Below are 25,227 nucleotides of genomic sequence, written 5' to 3'. Positions count from 1 at the left end.
CTGTCAAGGGTAGAAGCCCGGAGAACAGACAGAAAGTTATGGCAATGCTCTAGTTGAGAGAAAATGACTTGAAGTATAATGGTAGAAATGGCTGAGTTCTAACTGCAGTTTGAAGATACCCTGATGGATTTGCTGAAAGCGATGAGGGCAGGAGGGAAAGGTTAGCAGTGCCTGTGACCAGGGCCCAGGAAGACAACGCCTCTCCCAGGGCTGTCTGAGGCTCAAGTCCAGCACTTAGGACTAGTGCTGTGAGTTGGACAAGGTGGGAAAGGAAGGACAGTGTCGGGGGGAGAGGGTGGAGGTTTGGGTTTTCTCTTAGGGGAGAGCCCTATGTGCAACAGAACCCACCCTGGAACAAGGTGGAGGTGGTCATGGTATGACATGGTAGGGAGACCAGACACTTAGTGCCTTCACACACTTGGTTTTGGGAAAAAACCAAGAAACCCATTATAGTAAGAAATGACTCATGAGCCAGACTTAATTGATTTAGAAAAAGTAAATACTATGTTTTCCCATGTCTTGAGGAGTGAATCAAGATCCATTATGCATATTTTATAATGTTTCACTTTTGCTTTAAAAGATATGTGCATTATTTTTGTTATCAGAACAACATACTTTAGGAAGAAAGGTAAAATAGTCAACAGTTATAAATTTAGAGAAGGCCATGGAGTTACTGAGAAAAAAGTAAGGTAAGAAATGATGTCCTCCAGCAGGGTAGAAGCCAGGTGGCCATTAATTAAAAACAGACAGGATGAGGGTGTGGCTCAGTGGTAGAGCCCTTGCCTAGCACTTGCAGGGGAGTGGGGGAGTGGACATGAGGACAGGAGTGTGAGGGAGAAGCAGGGAATAGAAGCTTGACAGAGGCAGGAACCAACGAATGGCAAGAACAAACATATTCCACACAATTCTGAATAAAGTTTATTAAATAGTATGTACAGCAAAGGTAGTAATTCAGCACATCTATTTATCAAATCAATCCACTGCAATAAAGAAAAATAAATGAACAGAAAAATCTGTGTCTGCATAGTACATGCTCTCAGTGTGTCATTTAAATGGCAATACTTTAAATTAATCAGTTATATATAATGTCAGTTATTTTTCTTTCAGAATATAATTTTTTTGTAGTAACCTGTTCTAGCAATAGGACTTAATACTACTGCAGAAAAATAGGACTGCAAAACAAAAAAACAAAAACTGAGATTATAGTTACCTTCTCTTCCCAAAAGAATGATTTTATTATAAATTTTAACAGTTTGCAATGGCTATTTTTGTGCTAAAAGTCTGCAGGTGAGTTATTTGGAATTCCTTCATTTAAATAAAAATGGGAAAACTTCATGACTTCCTTATTGTCCTCCCCATTCATTCAAATTTTTAAAATTATTTTCTATACAGGTAGGTACATGGCCTATACAAAGTTAAATATACATATTTACAGTCCCACTTTTCACGCACGTGATTTTTTTTTCTTTTACTGATCCCAGAGAGACTGCAAAAGATAAGTAGTTTGGGACTTGCCTTTACCTGGAAGCACTGCTAATATATCAAAATGTGTCGCGAGGCATGCCGCCAGTTAGTCGCACTTGCTATTAATAAACCTGTATAAACATTTCAGCATAAAAATAGGTACTTTATATTACTAAATGTTTGAAGACAAAAGGGTAATGGGAAACTTTCACTCCCTTGTTTTCTCATACATAGGAAACTGAAGTGATACGAATTTGAACATATGATTTTATTAAAGTCGGGCACAGTAGTGAGGCATTTGGGAATTTCTGGAGATATACAAATGCGTGAGGCTGGCATCATATGCAAATGTAGCTTTACAAATTGGTTTTATTTTCTAGCTGTATTTAAAGAGGTGTTCAAAGTTACCTACTTAATCAAGAAGCACCCCTCAAAAACCTCTTAATAAGATTGTGTTGTTAATGGTTTGCATCTAAGGAAGAACAGGAGGCGCATGAGCCAGTACGGGGATTACATTCCAAAGTGGGTGAAATGCAGTGCGCAAGCGCACCGTGCTTTTGTATCCTTATTGTAGCCCCCAGAGAGAGGCAAAAAAAATAGTGCCCTCCCTGGTGAAGCAGACCTTCCACAAACAATAGGTCTTACTCTCACTGGGTCCTAAAGAAAATCCAGAACGCTTTCTACCCAGAAACCCTCCTCCCCTACAGTTCCACAACCTTTTCCCTTGGGGTAAAGGCTTTGCTCTGTCCTAGTTAAAAACAAATGTCTCTGGAAAGAGGTAACACCCTCTTCTCATCAGTCATTTACACTTTAGTGTGAATGAAGCAGTGGTTGTTTCTTTCCTGCAAGCCTCCTTTAGAGGATAGGGAGAAAGTGAGGGTATTGTGTGGCTGACTGGTGGGCCCTAGGAGGCTGGTGGGATTCTAAGAAGGGTATCTGGGAGAGCAACTGGGGAAGAGATACTAAAGACAAATTTTGCCTACTTTTTTTTTTTTTTTAAGACTCCAGAATTGGGGACAATAGTCTTGGTGTATTTCTGAGATAGATGCAGAGAACCAGGCATTCTAGTACACACCCTTGCCACTTAGACTTGCTACTCCTATTTATGACCTTGGAAATGTATTTGTGGGGAGTATGAAAATTTGGAGACTCTGGAAAAAGTTCCACGTATTTCTAGCCATAAGCTACCATCAGACAAAGGTTCTCCCAGCATCCTAGCTATTCAACGGAGAGTTAATGGAGACAGAAATATGACAATGCTTTCTAGGATCTCTCCAGGAGAAATACATCTCTTCCTCTCGCACCCTTCTTAGCACTTATCACAGTCTCTCTTAAGTTCCTTTCTCTGTGTCTATCTCCCCAATTGCTTCTGAGTTCCTGGTGGGCAAGGAATGGGGCACTTCTATCTTTGTGTCACTAAGAGATCTAACACAGAAGCTAAAAAATTCCCATAATACAACATGGACAGAGTTGCGACTAAGTACCCCTAAACAAATGTCCTTGTCAGGACATTTGGAGGGCTTCCTCCTCAGATCCAGTACCCTCAAAGGACAGAGCTCCTGGTTGTCCGAGTAGTGACAGAATCACTGCTTCACACTAAGGCTACTGTACCTACGCCTTTATCAAGAACAGAAGCCTCACTGGGTGCATGAGAATTCCAAACTGTGGGTGACTACGCTAGGAGTGGTCTTTGAACTTGTACCAGGAGATAAAACTGGCCTTCTAGGCCTGGAGCAGTCTTATGTATGTTTCAGCAGTCAGCATATGTCACATGTGTTAAATGAACCATTACATCCCACTTTGGATTAAGCCTACCAGTCCCAAACTGTCCCAGCCAAATACAAGCCAGAAAGGTTAGCAATGGTGCTCTGATAAATACAGCTGCAGCTGCAGATGCCTAGTGATGACTGTTTATAACAGCCACTGATATGGGAAAAGAACACACTGCAAATGACCCCTGGGGCTGCAGGGCTTCTCGACTTAATCACTTAGAAATACAAATGTAATCTATCTGCTTGGCCATCTGCTCCCCAATTCTCAGGACAAACCTCATGAGCTTTTTCATCTGGAAGAAGGGCAGTCCATGACAAAGCTGCACAGCCGGCTGATGGCACAAGGTACCTGTTTTGCCTCTACTTCCTCAACTGTACCTCTGCAGGTCCAGGGAGGATTTGGTTTGGGGCCAATTGGGGGCCACCACCATTGTCAAGAGACAGCTCAGCAGCCCAGACTGACCTCTAGAGCACTGGGGCTCAGTTGGCCCCAGGGCAGCCAGACATGGAAGCTGGGGTAGTCAGTGGATGCTCAGGCTTGGAACCTTTGGAACCTGGCTGGAAACCTATTTGCCTGGGGCCCCTTTAGGCTCAAGAACCCCTTCAAGATGGAATTTAAGATTGGGGCAGCAGGGAGCATCTGTGGCTAACTCTGCTCTTGGACTGTGTTCCAGGTCAGATTATCCAAGAGGCAGAAGGGAGTTTGAAGGCTGGAGCAGCTTCCAGAAGCAGCTAAGTGAATATAGAGTTGCCTCAATTCTTTCTGTTCAGCACACAGTTCAGCCCTGATATATATAATAAGTTTAGACAGGTTTGGGTTTTAAACACAACATTTCTCTGTTCCTGTCTTTTAGTTCTTACTTTATCCACTGCATTGATTTTCATAGTGATTTGACATTTAAATAAAGAGACTGGTTCACGAATTATGCTTCATCCTCCAATAAAAATAATCTCTGTGTTTTTCAGTCTTCTTATAGATATAAAGGTTTTACATAGTTGCCTGGGAAAGTACCAAACTGCCTTGTCCTTCTTGAAGTACCTGCAAAACAAACACATACACAAAATGAGAAGATCCACTCACTGTGTTCAGAGAGAGCACTGTAGAGATTTCTGGTTGAATATCACTTTTAAAATCCGGCAGCTTCTAAAGCACTGTATGATTTCCAAACCAAGTTCCCCCATCTTATCTCATTTTGGCTGCAAAATGATGCTAGCTGTTAAGAAAGGTAGGCATGTCTACTATTCCTGTTTTTCAGACGAAGAAACCCAGACTCAAAGAACTCAAATAACACTTGAGGACCCTTAGCTTAGTAAGTGCCAGAGGCGTAATCTGAATTCAGGTCTCCTGACTCCCAGCCATTTTTCTTCCTGACATTTCTTCTTTTGGAGAAATCAGCATAAGACAAGACACGACAAGAATTTCTGAACGGCAGGATTTCTAACAGCCCACTGACTACGATGATGACTACACATCAAAAGGAAATTCCACTCAAACCCTATGACCTGGCTCCCTGTCACCTTGTTAGGGTCCCACTGAACCAGGAACATTGAGTCCTCTGGGAACAAAGCCCTTCCTGGGTTGCTCCTAATCTGGATTTGCTGGTCCCTCATCAAGCCCCTCCCCTGGGAGTCCCTCTACAGCAGGGGTGGCTGATATAGGTTGTGTCATCATTTTCCTCTCATTAGAAAGCATCACAGTTTAACACTGCACCCTTTTGTCAGCTGGCTTGGATTTGGCTCCAGAATCCTGCTGAACACAGCACCTCAAGCAACCACGATGAATGAATTGGGATCATTGCCAAGTGAAGCTTCTAAACTAAAAGAATGTGTCAAGGCTCATGACCCACGAAACATCTAGTTGCACCCCTAGGGAGGCTGGACAAGAAGGGTAAAAAGAACTGAGATGGTAAGACCAGAGCTGATAACCACTCACTTGTACTTGTACTCGTATACTGGTTAGCACCTTTCCTTATGGATGAGAAAAAAAAATGAGTTCTGACAGGCTACTGCTTGTATTCTGAATACTAAGGCTACTTTTCAAAGTGATTGAAGCATGTGAGAAAGATATCCAAAGTATTTCCTTTGCCCAGTGACTGGGAATGCCTCCATTGGTGAATAGGTGCCTTTACATTAAAATACTCAGCCAGACTCAGTAGTGCATGCCTGTAATCCCAGTGACTTGGGAGGTTGAGGCAGGAGGATTGTAAATTCAAAGACAGCCTCAGCAACTTAGCAAGAGCCTGTCTCAAAAAACAAGAAGGGACAAGGATTTGGCCCAGTGGTTAAGCACCCCTGGGTTCAATTTACAGCATCAAAATTAAAATTTAAAAAAAAAAAGGAAATACTCATGAAGGAGTTTAAGAGCTAATATACACTAGAGCTGCACTCTCTAAGATAACAGCCAGAGTGGCAACTGAGCAGCTGAAATATGGCTAGGTGGAAATCTGCTCAGCTGTGAGTGGAAAACATACACTGGGTTCTTAACTGAACACTTGGTATGAAAACAAGTAAAATATCTCACTAGTCATCTTTATGTTGTTTACATGTTCAAATTATAATATTTTGAATGTATTTGGTTTATAAATTATATTGGGATTAATTTGGTTGGTTTCATTTGACTTTTTTCAATGTGGCTTCTAGAAAATTTGGTATTTCCTGCACAGCTCGCCTGGTGTTTCTGTTGGACTCAGTGCATCGAGCTGGCCACTGCTTCTTGGATCTTACTTTCTCCTGAATAGAATGACTTAAAGTAGTGAGGGCTTTGGCCTTCCTGGGGTCTCAGAAGGATGGGGTCACTTTCTAAGAAGCTGGTAGGGCCAAGGCAAACCTTCCTGACTTCCCACTGATGCTGAAGTCTTACTGTTCTCACCACTCCAGCCTTGACATTGCTAGAGCAAAGCTTTTCCAGAGAGATCAGGGAAAAGTTGGTCTTTAGAGAGAAGAAGAAAATTAAGGCACAGAGTAAGTCAGTGGCTTCTAGCACTAAATTCAGGTAAGCAGCAGTAAGAATGTGGGTCTGAGGAGAGTTTGGGTGGTCTGAGTTCCCATCATTTGCTACCTGGGTGAACTGGGATAGTAACTTAACCTCTTTGGCCCTCACTTTTTGAATCTGTTAAATGAAGAAAATTCTTGTTTACAGGGCCGTTCGTTGATATATCATCAATAAAAGCACATCAAGCACAGCTTCTGGCTTGTAACAGAATCTGAGCAGTGTTGATCTTTTTCTCCCCTTCTCATATAGGCAAATTCTTTGCTGTTGTCAAAACACAGGGGATGAAACCTAGAGTCTCCCACATGCTAGACCAACTAAGTCAATGCTCTAACATGGAGCTACACCTGCTATAACTAAGCAGGTTGCTTTGATCAAAGTTATTAGAAGCCTAGAGTAGATTAAGAAGATCTGTGTAAAACCCACACATAAGCTTGAATTTCTCATGGTAGACAAGTCAAAATTTTCTTATTTTGTTTCATAAAGAGCTTTAAAAATAAAATTTCCAAATGAAAATAGACATGCACAACAGAAATATAAAGGAGACCCAATTAATAACAGCAATGAATTTGACAATTCCCTTCCCATGTGTCAGAATTTGGCATGCTTGGTTTTAGATCCAACATTAGTAACATCCACACAGTCTTAAGAGTAAAGAGACCAGTAGCTCAGCATCCCATTTATGGGGCAGGAGCTGAGCAGGCCCTTCTTTCTGTGCAGAGAAGACAGCTTCCTGCATGGCTCATCCCTCCTAGTTCTTTCTTCAACTAGAAATAAAAACTTAATGAGATTCTTACCAACAAACCACCCATCATCGCATTTCTCCATGACATCAACAATATCTCCATCCCGGAGTTCCAACTCATCATCATTCTGTGGTACATAGCTATATAATGCTTGGTAGCTAAATCTATAAATGAAAGAAAAAAAAATCAATAAAAAGTGACTCAAATATCACTAGGATTAAATGACAAGCTTTTAAACCCCATTTCTATCAAATTAACATTTAAGTAACATTTCCTAATCATCAGTAGGGATTAATTGACTATTTCTCTAATAATGGCATTTGGAGAAATGCATTCAACATAGAAATTAATAACTGAGACTGAGAGGGAGAGGAACTCCTGGTAAGCAAGTCATGATCAGGCCTCTTATTTAGTTTAATTCTATTACTACAGTCAAGCTTTTCTGTCTAGAGCCCCTTCCACCTCCTACCCTGGTCTTTAAAGTAAAACAAGGCTTTTTCTTAAACTGGGATAATATACATAGACTATCATGGAAAATCAGAAGTTACTTAACCCCAGAGACAGTACATTCTGGCTATTGGAGAACATAAGGCCATTGTAAAAACAATGAGGAGTTAAGAGATGCAGATAGATTTCTAGCTGATAAATTAACACATTTTTTCAGGTTTCCGTACTTGTCTGCTATTTCCTACCTAACTTGGATTCTTATGTCTGGTTGTCCAAATCTCTTAATTTCCACCATGGCCACTTTGGGCTATAACTCCTGATGTCTACTTTCTGTTTTCAGATGGTAGAGCCTGGCTGGGGAAAAGTCAGCACCCTTGCTGCTTAGGCTCCCAACTCAACTTAAATTTTTATGGGCCTCACGGAGCTCGGGTCCTTGTCCCTCAAGCCCTCGCTCCATCGCCCCTGCCAATTCTGGTGCCCCACTCTCTACCAAGCACTCCTTACTCCACCTCCACTTCCTCAGATGAAAGCTTGCTGTGAGGATTCCTTGATCTTTCCTCACATTTGAGACTATGTCTCTGTTCACCTTCTGCTCTGTTGGTGTGCAAGGGGCCTTTCTCCCAGCCAGGTTGAATCCCCTTCCTTGGGCTCTTGCTTTACTTAGATCTTCTCACATCTCTCAATTCTGGCAGCTCCTTCTCCTCCAATATAAAGATGCTTCAGTCTCTGCCATGTCCCTGTTTCCTTAATCTATAAGCCCCATCTCCCCCACTGCCACACATGCACTTCTATTCACCATCAAATTCATTCATCAGCGCTTTCTAATGGACCACAGGCTAGCAATTCCCTACTAACCTAGCTATATTAGAGGTCATGAGTAGTTTTTCATTTACCAACGGGAACACCTGTTTGTCATAACCTACTCCTGGCCTTTTGGGGCCAGGTGGCTGGACTGCTGCTGCCAGCTCTGGTCTGTGAAAATGAGTACTCCTAGACCCTCATCTGTATCTCCTGCTGCCCCTTCTCAGTCCCCTTTGCTGGCTACTCCCTTTTACCCTGGTATCTCCATGGGTAATCTTCCACACTTAAGAGGATTACAAAGAGCCCATTCCTTCTCCACTGCATTAGTATCCTCTCATTAGCATCTCTGTCTCTTGACTCTAAAACCTACCCCTCAGAGTGATCTACCCCAAACAAAATATGATCGGTATGTTCCTTAATACAGTAATCTTCTGACACTTTCTAGTGCTAGTAGAATAAAATCCAAACTTATTTACACTACTGAAATCTACTATCTGACGTCACCCCACTTCTTGAGCTTAATCCCCATTTCCCCTGAGTCACACACTGCAGTCACCTTCTTGAAGTCAGACCTTCTTGAAGTTCTCCAAGCCCCACCCACTCAATGCCTTTGCCTATATGGTCCCCTCAGCTGGGAAGACGTTTTCCTCCCTATTCTAGTTTTCACAATCCAATTATCTCTCAATGTTTGGTTCAACTCACCCTTGCTCTGTGAACAGAATTTTCCCCTATGTGCATAAAACAAGAGATACTCAATACAGTTTTTAAACTAATAAATGAATGAGTCAATAAAACCTATTCATTCATTTATGCTCAGAATTAACTGTTCTTTACATTCCCTACAACACTAGAATCGAGACAGGTGAGCCCAACCCTCATTTGCCCTTGTACTGAAAGTCTACCTCTCTCTGTGATCTCTTTTATAATCCTGCAACCTGTTTTTCACAGTGTTTGATAGGAAACATGGCCTTCACTAGAAATTTGCAGAGGACCAGGGAGTGATTTGCTCATACCCAACTCCCCAACCCCACGCCCGCCATGGCTGTTCTCACAGTCAGTCAATGATCCACTCTCTAAGGCCTAAGTCCACCAAGAACGTGAGCACCAAAGGTTCCCAAGTGTACTTACAAATCTGGTGAGGTTTGACTCCTGTCTGGGGTGACTCTTCGCTGCTGGGCTTGAGGTTGCTGAGAAATGATTAAAGATGATTTATTGTCAGAAGGGGATACCTTGTGATGAAAGTCAAGGGGATGAGAGACAGTGCTGCAGTAATGAACAGATTTCTCGGCAATGTTTATGATCTCATTGCAAACTGCTTCCTGTGAGGTGGCCCCGAGATATCCAGAAACCCCCGTAAAACAGTCAATGTGGGGACAAAAAAAAAAAAAAAAAAAAAGAAAGAGAGGAAGAGATGTAACATTCCAGACGTAGTACATAAGTCCAGGGAAAAAACAGAGTTGAAGATCCAGGTTAAAAAAATAGATTTCCAGTAGTGGAGTGCAGGAGGGATCCAGGCGTAAGCATGGAAAAACAGGTAAGATACAGAAGAATTTGGGATTTAGTATGAATATTAAAAAAAAAAAGGCAGAAGCATAAAAGCCTGTAATTAGTGAGCAACTGTTACAAATGGAATAATCTCAGGGAAGAAATACAAGTATGTATCCCCAGTCATGCACTAATTCATTAATTTAATCCCACACGTAGGCAGAGTGGAAAAATATTCTTTAAATTCCTCTGCTTTTTTGAGGGAAAGAGGGTGGCCTAGCTACTGGCAGTATAATAGCCATTGTCTTCTAAATAATGGCTCTGTGAGTTAACCAGGCATTACCTCAGACTCTAGTCAGTAAGGATTCTCTTTAGAAAAGCTACAGTCTAATTCAACAGGCATCTTACCACATAGCTCTTTTCAGATTCTGTGAGATCAGGTCCTGCTCTCAATGAATGATGAGAAGGCTGTGATCACCAAGCAAATCATAAGGGAGACATTTTAGCAGATGTCACATTGGCGAGGAGTCAAAATAAAAGTGTGAGCAAATACACATACCACACCATTACACTCAGATGACACCGGACACTCGCAGCCTATGGCCACTGAGTTTCCATGACAACACGGTGGATGCACAGGAGAAAATGCAAATGTACAGAGTTAGAAGCAAGCATCCAGGCAATGGGATGGGAAATCCGAAACATGGCTGCAGTGTGGTGACAGGGAACAACACAGGGTCCCCAGGTGGGCAGGAGAGAGACGGGAAAGGCTGTCTTCAGAAACAGACTTGTCTCCCATGCATACTGGTCCCTTTGCCCTCAGCTAACAAACATCTTGGGAATGGCTGCTGTACCACCCAGCCAGTTTCAATTTTTTTGTTAAGTAGGATCCTCTGACAGCAGGCCCACAAAACTATCAGGTCTGCCATGCATGGGTACTTAAAAAAACTGAAAAAGAATAATACTTGTCAAACACTCCTGGGTATTATCTGAAGTGTCAAACAAGACCACTCCCCTGGAAAAATCTGCATATGACATACTCCAGTGAGGTATGAAGCAAGTTCAGATATCTCCTAGGCCAGAGTTTACTTCCAGAAATAGGATTGTGTGTCCTGACACAGACGTAGAGATGAAACAGTCACTCATCACTCACCGGTACTAGATGTTGATATGGTAACAGGTGCAATTCAGGCCACACAGACCCACCTTTTAATCAGGGCTCCCATCATGGAGGCCAGGCCTTCTTTGAAAGACTATTTGGAATCACTTCCCTCAAAAAGGATTGAATTGCAAGCTCTAAGAAGTCTTTCTGAACAGATATTGAAAAGCCATCTTTGGAGAAATTCTCCATGTAAGCTGCAATAATTGCAACAAGCCACAGCAACTCCAGTGCCTTGTAGAAGGGCACTTAGACATTTTTTTGTGTAGGATCCACTTGTTTCATAGAGGCCAAGAGAAAGCGGGGACCTCTTCTGAGATCATATAGTGAGTGAGTGTATACTTGTCTCATGGCTCCTCTACTGTCTGCTTGGTCTCTTCCATCCTCAGACCATCTCCACCTTAACAATTATGTCAGAGAGCATAGTTGCTAATGTGTCCCACACAATCCCTGGGGATAGGTAGGTGAGGGCTGATCATCCCCTCTTCTTTAAAAACCCTAAAAACTGATGCTCAGAGAGGTTTCTGTGCATTCCTCAATGTCATTCAGCTGGAGAGAGTTGAGGCTGCTTGTTTGCTCTTTCCACGCACAGAACCACCCCCTCCTGTTCATCTCCACTGCAAATGTTCTCATTCTTTAGCACACCCGGCACCACCAATTTCCATCCCAGGCATCCTTTCCATTCTCTCATCCTTTTGGGAAGCCTCTTCAAGTTTTCTAAACCCCTTCCAAACCTCAATCACTCAAACCAGTGCCCTTAGATTCTGGCAGGAGTGAAGGAAAAGACAGAACTAAGAGGCCATTCCATGCTCTCTACATTGTCTCAGGACCTTCAGGCCTTTGCCAGGTGCCCGAGACTGACCTTGTGCCGTTCTACTTACTTCCCACCTCGATTCTGGATCAAGACTTCCATGTAACAAAGGAGAGAAAGGGACATTTCCAAGTACTTGCTCTGTGGGCTTTCAGAAGAATGAAACTAACTTTGGGGCACCTCAAGTGGGTGACAGTGACAGTCAGGTTTGGACTTGATGAAAGGACAAGTTTCTAAAAGTAAGTGCTGTCCAACAACCGAAGTGGCTGCCTAAGAGGAAGTGAGTTGCCTGCCATAGCAGCTGTTGGAACTGAGACCTCCATTGACTACTACTATGCAGGGCTCAAGCGTGGGCGGGTATCGCCTGGGATGCTGCGTAGTGCAAATTCTTGGTGCTTATGGCATATGTTATGAGACTCAGCATATCTATTGGTGGTGCAGAGGGTGCTGGTTCTCAGCCTAACTTTGGGAGGCAAGGTTGTAGCAGACTTCAACTACCTCACGCTGAGATTATCTAATTGGAGTATGGCAAGACTGGTCTGGGTCAGACCTCATGAGAACTTTTGTTCTCATTAAAAAAAAAAAAATTCCACACTCCAGCTGGTGGCCTGATGACCTCAGGTCAAAGCAATACAAAGACAGGATGTGAACAATCTCGAGGCATGATCTCCACAGCTTACGAAAGCTCCCCAGCATCCTTCAATCAACCTAACGCCAAAGCTGTGCCAGGAACTGATCACCTAGCAAACAATTTGGTGCTTAAAAGAAGATTAGTGAATCGAAAATGGTACAAAAGACCTGATATTTGATAAGCACATATAGATTCATTACCTCATCTAACTCTGGTACTAACCTTTTGACTTGGGGAGAGAAGAAGAGAAAATTTTAAGGCTCAGTGCAGATTGAAACCTTAAAAAGGTGACAAAACTACTGAGCATAAGAGCTGAGCCCCCTGAAATCTCATCCCATTCATCATCTCCCTCTTGGGTCATGATGGGATTGCTGGTGTGACCCTGAGAGCAGCACTTAATTTCTACCTCTTCTGGAAATAGGGTCTATAATTTCTCTTCTTGAATGTTTTTTTTTTTTAACTCTAGGTGCTCAAAGGAACCTTCTGTAAAAAGGAATAGTGTACAATTAAAGATAGCATCCAATCATTAACCTAAGGATCCACAGTACCTGAGGGATATTGATCGCTCAATTAATACCTTCTTTGGTCCCAGGCCACACTCAAAGCAGAAGATAAACATCATCATAGCCTCCACGTCTGTACAGGACAAACTTAACCCCATTAGTGAGAGGTAGGGATGACCAAGTTCCTCACTTAGTGTTTGTTGAGTACATGAAGGAAGAAGGCAAGATAAACATTTACTCTATTAGCTCAGAGACAAGTTCTTCCTATTTAGATTTAAATAAAACATCTCAAGTAGCTGGAATGTAAACCTGAATTTTTTAGGGGGGAGGGAAGTATAGCACGGGGTGGACCCTCAGTGGAGATGGAACCCATTTAACGGGTATCACAGAGAGCAGCTTTTACTTGGAAGGCTGTTTACCCTTGGGGTTTCCCCGCCTCTGGGTATATGTTTTCTCATTTACTGTTCCTATTTTCTTATCACTTGACAGTCTCACTCGAAGCCTGTGCTGTCCAGTGTGGTGACCATTAGCCACACCTGGCTGTTGAGCACTTGGGTTGTGGCAAATAAAGAGTGAAATGTGTTGTAAGTGTAAAAACACAAACTAGACTTCAGAAGCGGAGTACAAAATAAAGAATGCAAAATATGTCATTAAATAGCTTCTTAAACATTTAGGTTAAATAAAATCTATTATTAAAACTAATTTCACCTGTTCCATTTTACTATGGCTACTAGAAATTTTCAATTATGTATGTGGCTCACATTACCCTTCTTTGGATAGTGTGGTTCTGAACCCTCTCAAGGTCCTCAGCATTTGCCTTTATTTGAGCCTAAGAGTAGACACAGTTTCTCACCAGGACCTCATCCAGGGTTAAGAATAAAGGGAGTGTTAGCTCATGCTATGTACATTTTGGACTCTGGAGATACATTCCTATTTTCATGTGTTTGGAAAAACAGCAACTAGTCCAACACACTGCGCTCCCTCTTCCTCCCATCAGTGCTAAGCAGGTGAGGGCTGCTCATACCAAAACCGCTTTCTTCTGTATTTGCATCCAAGTTGCCCCTTCTGCCCCCCAGTATTTGTTTTAGTCTCTCCAAGTGACCTTGCACGTGACCTTGCTCTGTTGCCCTGCTGTCCTATTCTCAGTTCCCAGAAGTCCATCAGATATTTGATCTCGGCCTCCCTGGGGCTGTTAATCCCCTCTGGATCCACAAAGCACCTGGTGCTACTGAGGAGCAGTAATCATCCTCTTCCAGCTTTGAGTGGGTGCCAAGCCTTGAAGCTCAAAATAAATTACACAGAGACTACAGAGCAGCAGGAAGGCCTGAGATGTGGACAGGATAGACACTCACTCTCTCCATGGCCCCAGATCCTTTCCAGAAATACCACGGGTCTCCGCAGCTCTCCTAACATCTTTCAGAGATGCCATTCCTTTTGTCGTCTTGAAAGTCATGCCCCTGCCTTCTCAAACTGCACCCATCTTTCTCATGACCTACACTGGCCTCCCTGTGGGACCATGAGAAAATCTGACTTCCATACTAGTCTCTGACACCAACTAGCTAGCTTTTGAGCAAAATGCTTAATTCTTTAGACTTCCAAGTTCTGAAATAAACAAGAGGGTTGGGCATGATTTACATAGATGTCTTTTTGGCTCTTAACAGCCTCTGAATTAATAACTAGGATGAGTAGGGCTGGCTTGGCTTAAGGGAGGCAGCCCTCCACTCACTGCCTAGAAGACTAGATGGAGGAGGACTTCTGATTTCAGCCTCCTGATAGGGATGGAGAGCTCACTTCTGAGGGGTTGCCCAGGGATAGTGATAGAAATTTTGCAGTTCCTGGAACACCATGGGCATACTCTGCCAGCCAAGTGGGAAGACCTGAATGACTCAGTTCCAAAGTGGCCTCAAAACAGCCTGTGACTCCACCGAATTCTCCTATTGTGTTGACCAAGGAAAAAACTACACCTTAACTACAAGACTGGTTTAAGCTGTTGGTTTAAGCCCTCACCTGCTTAAACATCTACGTTTAACCTCCTTGCAGATCACTCCAGGGACAATACATTAACTTTGTTGTAACTTGAATCTGATTACAACACCAAACTTGAATGCTCAGCCAGTGCTCACTGTTCTCCTGGTAGATGGTAGTCTCTAATTTCTGTTATAAAATAGGGCAGTAATGGCAGCTGTGTGTTAAAGTGGGCAGAAGCCAAGCAGAGCATAGCGGCACATGTGGGAGACTGAGGCAGGATAAGTCTAAGTTCAAGGCCAGCCTGGGCAACTTAGTGAGATTCTATCTCAAAATTAAAAAAAAAGAAAAGTGGGCAGGGGGCAGCGCCTGGAGAAGTGGCTCTGTGGTAAAGTCCCCCTAGGTTCAATTCTAAGTACCTCCCAGCCCCAAAGTATGAAGAACCTAAAAGCTTCCCTTATGCCTTTGTCCTCAACATGGGAGAGAATTAAGAGAAGCACTAATATGTGGAGTGCAAATTCTCAGTTTTCCGAATTCTTAATTTATGTATCCCAGAGTGAAATGATTCTCCCATCTTCCACTTTGTCTCTTTCCCCTCTTCCTCCTCCCTCAAGGGTGGGATAAGGAGGTTAAAGTAAACACCTTGGGTCTCCTTTCCTTACTTCCTTAGCATCACAGTATAGGGGCTGTGCCAGATGCTTTTACCTCCTTTGTGTCTCAGAATTCTCAGAGCAACTTGAGAAATCCGTCAATATTTATGTTTCACAAATGAGAAAACAAATAGCTGACAGATCGGGTTGGAAATTTGAAGAACCAGGCTTCCAACACCCATTTCTGTGACTCGAAATTCCATGTGTTCCTCTAAACCTTGATCTTCCAGGGTGCTCTGCCAGAGGGCAGTTTCAGGACAAATGGAGAGTTGTGCTGATGGACCTTGACTGGTCCAGTACTGGACAGCAGCAACTTGGATTTCTCCTCACAGTTTGAGGGATGGAGCTGCAATTTCAGGTCTTGGTTCCCCACCCTTGAATGCTGGCAGAACACCTGCTGATGTTTTGTAAGAACTGTAGCCTGGGCCTCTCCCCATCCCACCAGCTCTTCACACTCTGGTTTGTTTAGAGATTTCCCTTCTGAGTGAGTCAAAGGAAAATGCCTCCCACTTTTGAGCATCTTAACATTTCTCATTTCCTTTATGTTCTTGTAGGATGCATCACAAGTTTCCCCTCAATTCTCCAAGCAGGCCTTTGTCTTTGTTCCTATCTTTCTGGAAACTAAGCTCGATTCCACATCCTGAAGGATGTTCCTGCTGAAGTCACCAAAGACCTCTTTTGGTCTTCAGCTGAATGGCTTCCCTCCTCTCCTTTCCCTAGGTTGCTGCAATAGTCTGCTCTTGTATGTCTCAAACAGAAGCTTTGAGGACACGAGCATTCCTGAAAATTTTCATTTTATACTTCACGCCCTCAGATTTTATTATTTGATTGGCTTCTTTCCCTTTAGGAATCAATTTTATAACAAAAAGTTTTGTAACTCAGGCCTCTGTTTTCTCATCTCATTGTGAATGTTGAATGGATTGGGAGCTCTTAACCTGGCGGTCCACAGACAAGTTGGGCGTTCCCAGGTGGACTCAGGTGGAAGCCCCTGGGAACTTTCCACAGAACTGTGTGTGCCAGCCTCCTCCCCACTGTACTGGCCTGGAATCCTCAGAGGTTCTAAGATGCAGAAAAAAATGACAAATCACTGAGATAGATGATCTTCAAAGATTTTTTTTTTTTCAACTCAGAATTCCTATGAGGCTTGCTTACGAACTGCAGAAACTCTCAAAAACCAAGGCTAGCTATTTGTCAGCAATGGTGCTTCTGCTGTGGGGAACCTTGGTAAATATTTGATATGCTTGTAATGGAGACTTCCAAGATGATCTTCCCCTTTACTTTCTTGACTGATGGTTCTAAATCCTGTTGGCCAAAATTATTGGCCAACAAAATCCAATAACTTGGTTGATGATTCTGAACTCCTGGGTATTGTATATGTGTTGTTTGATTTTTTGGTTTGTTTGTTTTTATCCAACTAACTAAGTTGCTTGACCTATAATTTCAACCACACAGGAGGCTGAAGATAGGAGGATAGCAAGCCTCAACAATTTAGCAAGTCCCTCAAAAACTTACTGAGACTCTGTTTCTCAAAAAATAAATTAATTAATTAAAAGGGCTGGGATGTAACTCAGTGATAATGTACCCCTAGGTTCAATCCCCAATACCAAACAAAACCACAGTGCTCTCTCTTCCTGAAAGTCTGCAGGTTTATAATAAACCCCTAACTTGGAATTTTGTATGTGTTCTTTTCTTATCTCAATTGAAATTCATATAGGATTTTCACCTCGTCACAAAACAGCAAAGCCAAAAGGAACTTCAGTTCTCTCATCTGAATCTTTTGTTTAGGAACAAGGAAATTGCCAGGAAGAGAAATGACTCATTCAAAGACACTCAGCAGGCTAATGGCAGAGCTGGAGTGACCCTGATTTTCAATCTAGTGCTCTTCCCAACCCATCTTAAAGACCCTTGCACTTCATTTACCAGCTTCTGCTGTCCTGAAAACATGAGCAGCCAGCCCAGTGTGAAAACAGTAAGGAGTGAAGTCGAACCATCTTACTGGAAGAGTTTATGAATCTGCAGCGTTGGGGTGAGCAGCAGAGCAGTAACTGTGTGGCAAAGTTCCCCAGGACCACAAGGAAGATGACTCGAGCATGCACTGTGGGGAGGTGCTGCTGGTGAACATCAGAGGTGCCAGTGCCCTCGAAGCTCTGGTCCCAGGCTTTCTCCCAGATGGCCCTTGTACTTCCCTACACGGGGAACACACACTCTCCACGCACAACTTTTCATTCCTAGGTCTGGGCCTTTGCTCAGGCATTTGCCTTGGATGACACCCTTGTGTTGTACCTATGGGGAAACTGCCTACTCTCTGAGATCAGATCAAATGTTCTTTTTCTCATGAAGTCTTTCCAGACAACCCTCTTGCCCCTCCTGCTGCTTAAAATCTCTCCTCATCTTGATTTTTCAGAGTAGACTATCTGGGACTCTCTTTCTTGTTCGCCTTATAATTATTTGTGCACAGATCTTACTCTTTGAGGCCACATCATAAACTCTTAGTTGTGGTCCGCCAAGTTTTGTCTTTTCTTTCAATCAATGGATATTTACTGAGCACCTTCTAGACATCAGGGGCCACAGTCCCTGACTTTTGGGCTTTAATACTGTATAGGGACACAAACAAACAAAGGGGCAAGTATAAGAGTTGAAGAGTGCTCACATAGGTCAGTGCAGGGGCCGGGGCAGTACAAAGTCAGAGCCCTGGGACCAGTCATGCCGGTGTTGGGGGAGGTCATCAGGGACAGCTTCCAGGAAGAAATCATATCTAAATGAAACATGAAGGACAGGTGGGAAGGATCTAGGCAAACAGGCTGGAGGCTGAGAAGGATGAGGCTTGTCATCTCAATGGCCAGATTACATGGGGCCTTCTGAGGCCAGGAAGGAGGAGGGACTTCTCTGAGAGCAATGGGAAAGCCCCGATGATGTCCATCCCTCTCAATCTCTGGAAGTACTTAGCCCAGTGCCTGGAACACACTAGAAGCTTGAAATAAAGAGCAAATATGATGACATTTCAGACTATCTTTTCCTTTAAGTCTCTCAGGCAAAATTTTCCTGATTTATTAGTCAGGTACTCAACCTAGGTCCCCAATATTTAGAATAGAATGGAACTTGTGGTTTAGCAAGGTGAATGGTGGCTAGCAATTTTCTTGACTTACAACCTGGTCTGGAATGCATTTATCCAAACAAGTGACACGGCCTGAGGTCACATCATCCTCATGGGAACAGTTGTCAGGTAAGCCTTTTCCATCTTTAGCTTGTCTGTCACACAAAGACAGCCCAAGGGGCAGGAGTCCCTGGTGAAGGACCCCATTTCCAGGGTTGCCACAGGACAGAAGGTGAGAGCAGCTGAGAGAGAGAGGTGTGCGTGGGCAACTGCTCTTTCCACAGAGTGCAAGCCCAGGGCCTATACTCAGGCACCCACACAGAGGGCCTGTGCCAGGAGAACAGGAGGAAGATGAGAGGAAGTGGTACTTTTGGGGTCTGAAGGACCACCAGGGAAAGAAAACCAATTTTCAACAAGCCTGGCTCTCCATCAGCATAATCTCCACTCCTGTCCATTAGGAAGCAGGAAGTGAATACCCAGAACCTCACCGGAGCTCCGGCACTGTGCGCACTTCCTGTACACACTGCATCCTGGAATTGGGCCGTCATGATGACTCAGTACTGATGACAGGAGCGTCCAGGCACCTTAGATCAACATGCACGTTGCTCCTGTGTCTAAGACATTTAATTCTCTTCAAATGGCCACCTCACCACCCCTCAACCAGGCACACATTTTTCTTTTTTGCACACACATTCCAGGGACACCTGTTCAGGGATCAGGACAAACCTCTGCTAGGTACTGTTTTTATCCCACATTCCAACGCTGGGGGATGGGGGAAACCATATGTGGCAAAGGCAGTGGGTGCCTTGAGCACCTGCCAAGCATCCAAGTTACATTCACCGCTTCATACTACCTCGGAGGGACTGTTTCCATTCCTGCTTTTGCACATGGGAAAAGTGTAGCTTTGGTGAATGGCAGGTAAGTAAGTGGCTTGACAGAAAGAGGCTAAGCTGATTCTTACAAACTATGTGCTTTCCCTCAGTGATTCCCACTCCCCCCACACCAGGCCTGTGGGCACACACGCATCAGGCCGGGTCTGGCCTAGTATATCTCAGGTATCTGTGCTCCTGCTACTGTCCTGTTAACCTGGCTGTGCCCATGAGTCTCACTGAACACAGGCTTCTCAAGAGCAGGGATGAATGACATCTGGACCCTTCCTAGAAGCTGGCACCAGCAGGCCTTGAATCAATGCTCTGGACAAAACTTCAAAGGGAAACTGAGATGCAGGTCTGAGGGTTGAGCAGTTTACTGTGGGCATCGCATACAACAGATATCTATATAAGCGATTTACATCTTCAGGAAGCCATCCAGTTCTAAAGAGGTTCTAGAATGTTCTCAGTTCTAGATGCAGTTATAGATCCTCCAAGATAGTAACTCTACAGCTTCCCTTGACAAAGGGACAGCCATGTTCCCAGGCTCTGTGTTTAGCACTCACATGCATTATTTTCAAGGAATCTTTTCAACTACTCTATGAGGTAGGTGTTACCTTCCTTTTACAAAGGAGGAAACTTGAGTCTCCGAGAGGGTAAGTGATTCCTATCATTACATGGTAACAGGGAGCTGGTACTCAAACATGGCTACTTTGGAGAAGTTGCTCGAAGTCTTTGACTTCCTGGGTAGGAAATGACATAGCCAAAATTAGAATTGTAATCAGTCTGGTTGCCAAGTTCATTTCCCATCAAGAAATTGTCAGCCCTCAAAACATCCTAAGGCCACTTTGGTGTCTAAACTCTGAAATCCTTATAGTTGACTCAGAGAGATAATGAGAAAGTTACTAAAGAACCTTGTATGTCCCCTCAGTGACCCCAAGCCCAGCAAGGGGGCCCTGCATGCTCCACCCCAGAACCAAAATGCCTTTGTTCATGTGAACAAGGCCGTGTGCTCTCACACAAACACAAGACAGGACGGAGACCCGACAAAACCGAGCACTAGCAGCGCACCATGGGTTATGGAAACAAAGTGCAGCTCACAAAAACCAAACCGCCACATACCACACCAAAGCCTGGTGTTCTCAGCTGTTAGTCAGAGCAAACCAAGGACAAGCTCCAAAGAACAAATGAGACCTGAGGAAGGCCCTCCTTCTTACAGGCTTTCATACCAGGCCAGTGGGTGCCCTATTCGAGGATACTTCTGAATCACCTCAAGAGGCCAGAGTACCACCTGACCTTTCCCTCCAACCGTTCCCAGCCCTGACACCATGACTGGTGTCACCTGTATTCCCTTGGCCATCTCTTTGCTCCTAAGGCAAGCAAATGGGTCTCACAGACATCTACTTGGCCTTAGTCGATGGGCCAAGGGTGAGATGTGCAGCCCACCCTGCCAAGCAAGATGCCAAGGGCACCCCCGTCATGCTGCAGGCCTACCTGGCTCATACCACTCTGAGCAGCTTTCCTCTCAGCCTCGCCACCTCTACGCAGCTCTGTCTGCCCAGCCTCCCTTCCTGGAAAAGGGCTACCCAGAGGCTTGCTGGGCCGGCTCTCCTCAGGGGTGTTGAGATCTGAGAGTCTCTGTTCAGTACTCAGGCACCTGACCACATCTGAAGGTTTCAAGCAGCTCTTCTTAGAGATCTTGGGTCCACCAGGGCATCTCTCACCTGCCTGGCTCTCTGCTCTCCTTTCATATTGTCCGTTCTCTTCTCTCCAGGGCTGCCTCTTGCTCTGGCTGCTAAAGGCACCGCTAAGCTCCGAGATGACCCTATCAGAGCCCCCAAGTAGTGGCTGGGAGAAGCTATCTTGGCAGATGCCCGATGGTGACATGTAGACACCACCATCTCCATTGATGTGAAGGGGGGCCTGGGCACTGGCGACTAGCGAGTAGGCTTTGTTGGGAGGAGGCAGGGCCAGAGGGGGGCCCACTGAGTGTGGAGTGGAGCGATCCAGCCAACTTGACTGGGGGAGGCTGAGAGGCAGGGAGGGACGGGCCCTCACCGACAAGGCGAGGTGGTCTGTGTCATAGATAGAAGCCTCTGGCAGAGGAGGCAAGGGTGGGGTCAGGGCCAGAGACCGCCTGCTCGGGACCCCTACAGTCAACGAGATCCACTCGGAGGTGATGGCGTGCATCTCGGGGGATAGGGCCCGGCGGGGGTGGGGCAGAGATGAGGGGGCTGGCATGATGAGCTTGCTGTGACTGGGATACTTGAAAAGAAAAGGAGAGAGAAGAAAACAAAAGAAAGAAGCAAAAGGTACAAATGTCAGCATAAAGAGAATGGAGGAAAATAATCACTAGGTACATAAAGAGGAATGAAATGGAGAGGATGAGCAGGACACTCTGGTGCCCCCAAAGGAAATCACCTGGTGAGATTTGAGAGAAACTGGGGTGCAGGATGGGAGTGTGCAGGGCTGTGTGTAGGTGGGGTGGAAGGGAGAGGCAAGTAAGTGGTAGAGACGGGAGAGGTTCCCATCAGGCAGTTTCGGGTGGCACCAGCCTGCTCTGCAGAACTGGGTTAAAACACACACACTGGAAGCTACCCCATCCCAGCCGCCCCGTCATCTGCAACCAGAGCTCTGACCCAGAACTGTGGGGAAAAGGTGGCCCACCCCTGTCCTGGCTCTTCCTTCTCCCTAGGGAGCTCAGCAGAGTCTTTCTGAAAGGAGCATGGGTAGTGGGATCATTTTGTTTTATGGTCACTTTTGACTACAGTCAAGTGGAAAAGCCCGGCTGAGTTCTCCACATTCTCATAGAGCAGAACACTCTGCTTCAGTCTCACACTGTCCCATAGGAGATGGCAGGATGCGCATCTCACTGTGCAGGAAGCCCATCTGATGCCTTGTACCATAAGCCCTCGGCTGGGGCCAGTGACAGAGGAGGAAATGTTTGGAGGGCTAGAGGAAAAAGAGGCAACACTGAAGCATCAGGTGGGTCCCCCAGTCCTCCGGCCATCGTCCCTACAACTTACACAGGTATGGTCAGTTTGTTCCACAGGACGTCACTCCACATGCCTCTCTTGAACTCAAAGCTATGATTTTTTTTTCTTGCTTTGGAAAGAGGACATGGGTTTGGAATACTTCATATTGTTAAACAAGTATGTTCATATTTAGTGTTCAGAGCAGCAAACATCTTACTGTGCCCATCTTACTTCCTTCCAGGCTGGTGTAGACCAACAACCTGTAAGTTCCTTTTCCAACCTGGTGCCAGGGAATTCTTGCATTATTGCAGACCTGGTTTACATGTCTGAGGATGAGACAAACTTTGCTTCTCTCAAACTTTGTCTTCTGCAAGCCAATCTTGACTGACAGGATAACTGAGAGAACCACCCCAGGCCACGGGATTAATGATCTACTAGTTATGATTTCCATACCACCAGCTTCAATTCCCAGGATCGACCAACTGATAAAGTCTCTCATTTTCCCTACTCACCTTTTCCCCTCAGAATTATCTTTAGCCCTTCCTTTTCCCCCGAGATAATATTTCTCCTACGACACGCTGGGGAAATGCCACTTATATGCACAAAACCAAACTCCATTCTATAGTCTACATGGCCAGAGACAGTTCGTAAATCACAGTGCCCGAGAGTCCTCCTGCAGGGGCCATGTGCCATAGGCACCATAGAGCATAGAAACACATTTTGAGAAGGAAACCCAGTCACGAGAAGAGTAGATACCTGTGGGCTCGCAGTGGCACTGCGACTTGGGGAGGAGGAGTAAGGCAGGTCGATGTAATCCACGGGGTTTTTCACCAGCGGCCGTTTGATCACATCCACGTAGGTAATGGGAAAGATGCCTTGTCGGGATGTCCCCGGAATCCTCCCTTCATACCAGTTCTCATCCACTTGTCGAAGCAGTGTGATCCTCTCACCCTACAAGACACAGAAAGATGAGGGTCCTAGTCACGCCTCGCCACATCTGAGGCCCCTGCCTGCACTGTCCTGCATCATTTAGCACATCCTTTGCTCAGGAGAAATGGCCCCTGCTGGACCTGATGGAGTTAACGTCACTGGCCAGGGATGCCAACAGCAGTGGAGCTATTTGATTGCTAGGAAGTTAAACTAGATCTTCAAGTCTTTACCAAAATAAAAGGAGATCAGATTCATGCTCCCAAGCTGGAAGGCAAACATGGTGTTTTTGACTCATTTGAAGCAAAATGAACAGGGACTCGATTTTTCTCTCCCTTTTTATAAATTTATTTTCCATGTATTATTGCAGAAAAAATTATCACACAAATAAATACCAAGAAGAAAAGAATCATCACCCATTATACCTGAAGTTGGGGAGTAATTGTTATTAATATTTTGTTTTATATGATTTTCCAGATTTAACTCTATGCATGTGAAGTAGACTTGTCCATATTTTTTCCCATGAAAATCAAATTTTCGCTGTATTCCCCTTTTTCTATTTGCGTTTGTTATACTTAACTATACACAGTGAGCTTCCTTGTTTCTAAAGAAACATAATTCTACATTTTTAATAGTGTTGCACACCCTAATGGACCAATTCAGGGTCTTCTTTTGTATACATAAAACAATTTAATTACTGACCCCCTACTATGGGCAAATAAGTTGCCTCCAGAGATTTTCCTGTATAAGTTTTTAACTGTATAAGACAGTTCATCTGTTTATGAGCCATCTGCTCAGTTCCCTATATCCCCAAGAAAATTTGTAACTTTAATAACTTTAGCAATCAGAGAATTTTGAAATGTAGGAGTATTTCAATTTCTGGGAAAGAGAGTTCTTTGCACGGAATAATTATGTTCATAATAAGCACGTTGAGCTCCTTGAAGGCAACTAACGGCATCTCCTATTTACTGAGCCCTGACCAGATGCTACATGTCTCACTGGTGGTTTCACAAATGTTGTTTCATTTAAGCCTCTTACAACCACTCCCAGAGAGGGCCGTTTATCTTCTTCTTTTTCTTTGTTCCATGAGGCAACAAACTGCACAGCTGATAACCTGTGAATTTTGGCTTCAAAGCTTTTCAAACCCTTCTGGTACCAGTGGACTTCTTTTCCCCACTAGGCCTGTGTACGTATCATAAATCTCATCACCAACACAGTGTGCAACACAGCATTAGGTGCCAACTAGATGTTTTAAACAGTTTATTAAAAAAAGAGTCTAAAGTTCTAGAAATACTGTTAGTGAACTCAATGTGGTTAAATCCCAACTAGAGTATATTTTAAAAATACCTCATCTCAGAAAATTCTCAGTCCTTAGTGCCATTTTTGATCAGCATGCATCTCTTTAGGGTACAAATTGGCACACCACAGCAATGTCACAATGTCACATTCCAATGTCACATTCCTGTCTTAGATGGAACCATCTAAGACAGCCCCAACACGTGGGGCGGGAAGGATGGCTTACCTTCCTGAAGGACATTTCTACTTGTGTATCACCATTGAAGTTAAACTTGGCAATAGCTTCTCCATATTCCAGAACCTGCACAGGCGTCAACTTTTTGGGCTGAGCCTTCTCAGCAGGAGGAAGAAGCTGAGAAAGGAAAAGAGGCAAAAGAGACAGGGGGGAAAAAAGAGAAGGAAGAAGGGAAGCAAGAGTAGGAGAAGGGAACAAAACACAGGGACACTGTAAGCAAATGGTGATTCGCACGACTGGGCTTTTCCTTAGGAAGACTAGAGAGGGGCTGTTGTACCTCAATGTAGGTGCGTGGGAAGATTCCCACCCGGCCGTGGTGTTCACCCTCGTACCAGTTCTGGTCAATCTGCTTATAAATGTAAACAATGTCTCCCTTCTGCAGAGGAAGCTCCCTGCCAACAGAGGTTA

At 44.3% G+C, this 25,227-nt stretch overlaps 1 protein-coding gene across 50 annotated transcripts in view; it reads right to left on the bottom strand.

Annotated features, from left to right (window-relative positions):
- Nucleotides 1–895: 895 nt before the first annotated feature.
- The window catches only part of Sorbs1 (sorbin and SH3 domain containing 1), a 231,072-nt gene continuing 206,740 nt past the window's right edge, over nt 896–25,227 (bottom strand). For 36 of the 50 annotated variants that reach the window (XM_078035598.1, XM_078035799.1, XM_078035975.1 and 33 more), the window contains 6 exons: nt 25,097–25,211; nt 24,811–24,936; nt 23,118–23,312; nt 9,348–9,406; nt 7,023–7,135; nt 896–4,275 (listed from right to left, as the gene is read on the bottom strand). In XM_078035598.1, the coding sequence (XP_077891724.1) occupies nt 4,208–4,275; nt 7,023–7,135; nt 9,348–9,406; nt 23,118–23,312; nt 24,811–24,936; nt 25,097–25,211 (676 nt within the window). In that variant the 3' untranslated portion in view covers nt 896–4,207. Of the gene's footprint in view, nt 4,276–7,022; nt 7,136–9,347; nt 9,539–10,112; nt 10,173–20,880; nt 21,652–23,117; nt 23,313–24,810; nt 24,937–25,096; nt 25,212–25,227 lie in introns of all 50 variants that reach the window. The other 14 variants (XM_078035584.1, XM_078035761.1, XM_078035912.1 and 11 more) reach the window with 7 other exon arrangements.

The sequence above is a fragment of the Ictidomys tridecemlineatus genome, chromosome 1 (genome assembly GCF_052094955.1).
Source record: "Ictidomys tridecemlineatus isolate mIctTri1 chromosome 1, mIctTri1.hap1, whole genome shotgun sequence".
Taxonomy (NCBI): domain Eukaryota; kingdom Metazoa; phylum Chordata; class Mammalia; order Rodentia; family Sciuridae; genus Ictidomys; species Ictidomys tridecemlineatus.
This window is presented reverse-complemented; position numbering and strand designations above follow the sequence as displayed.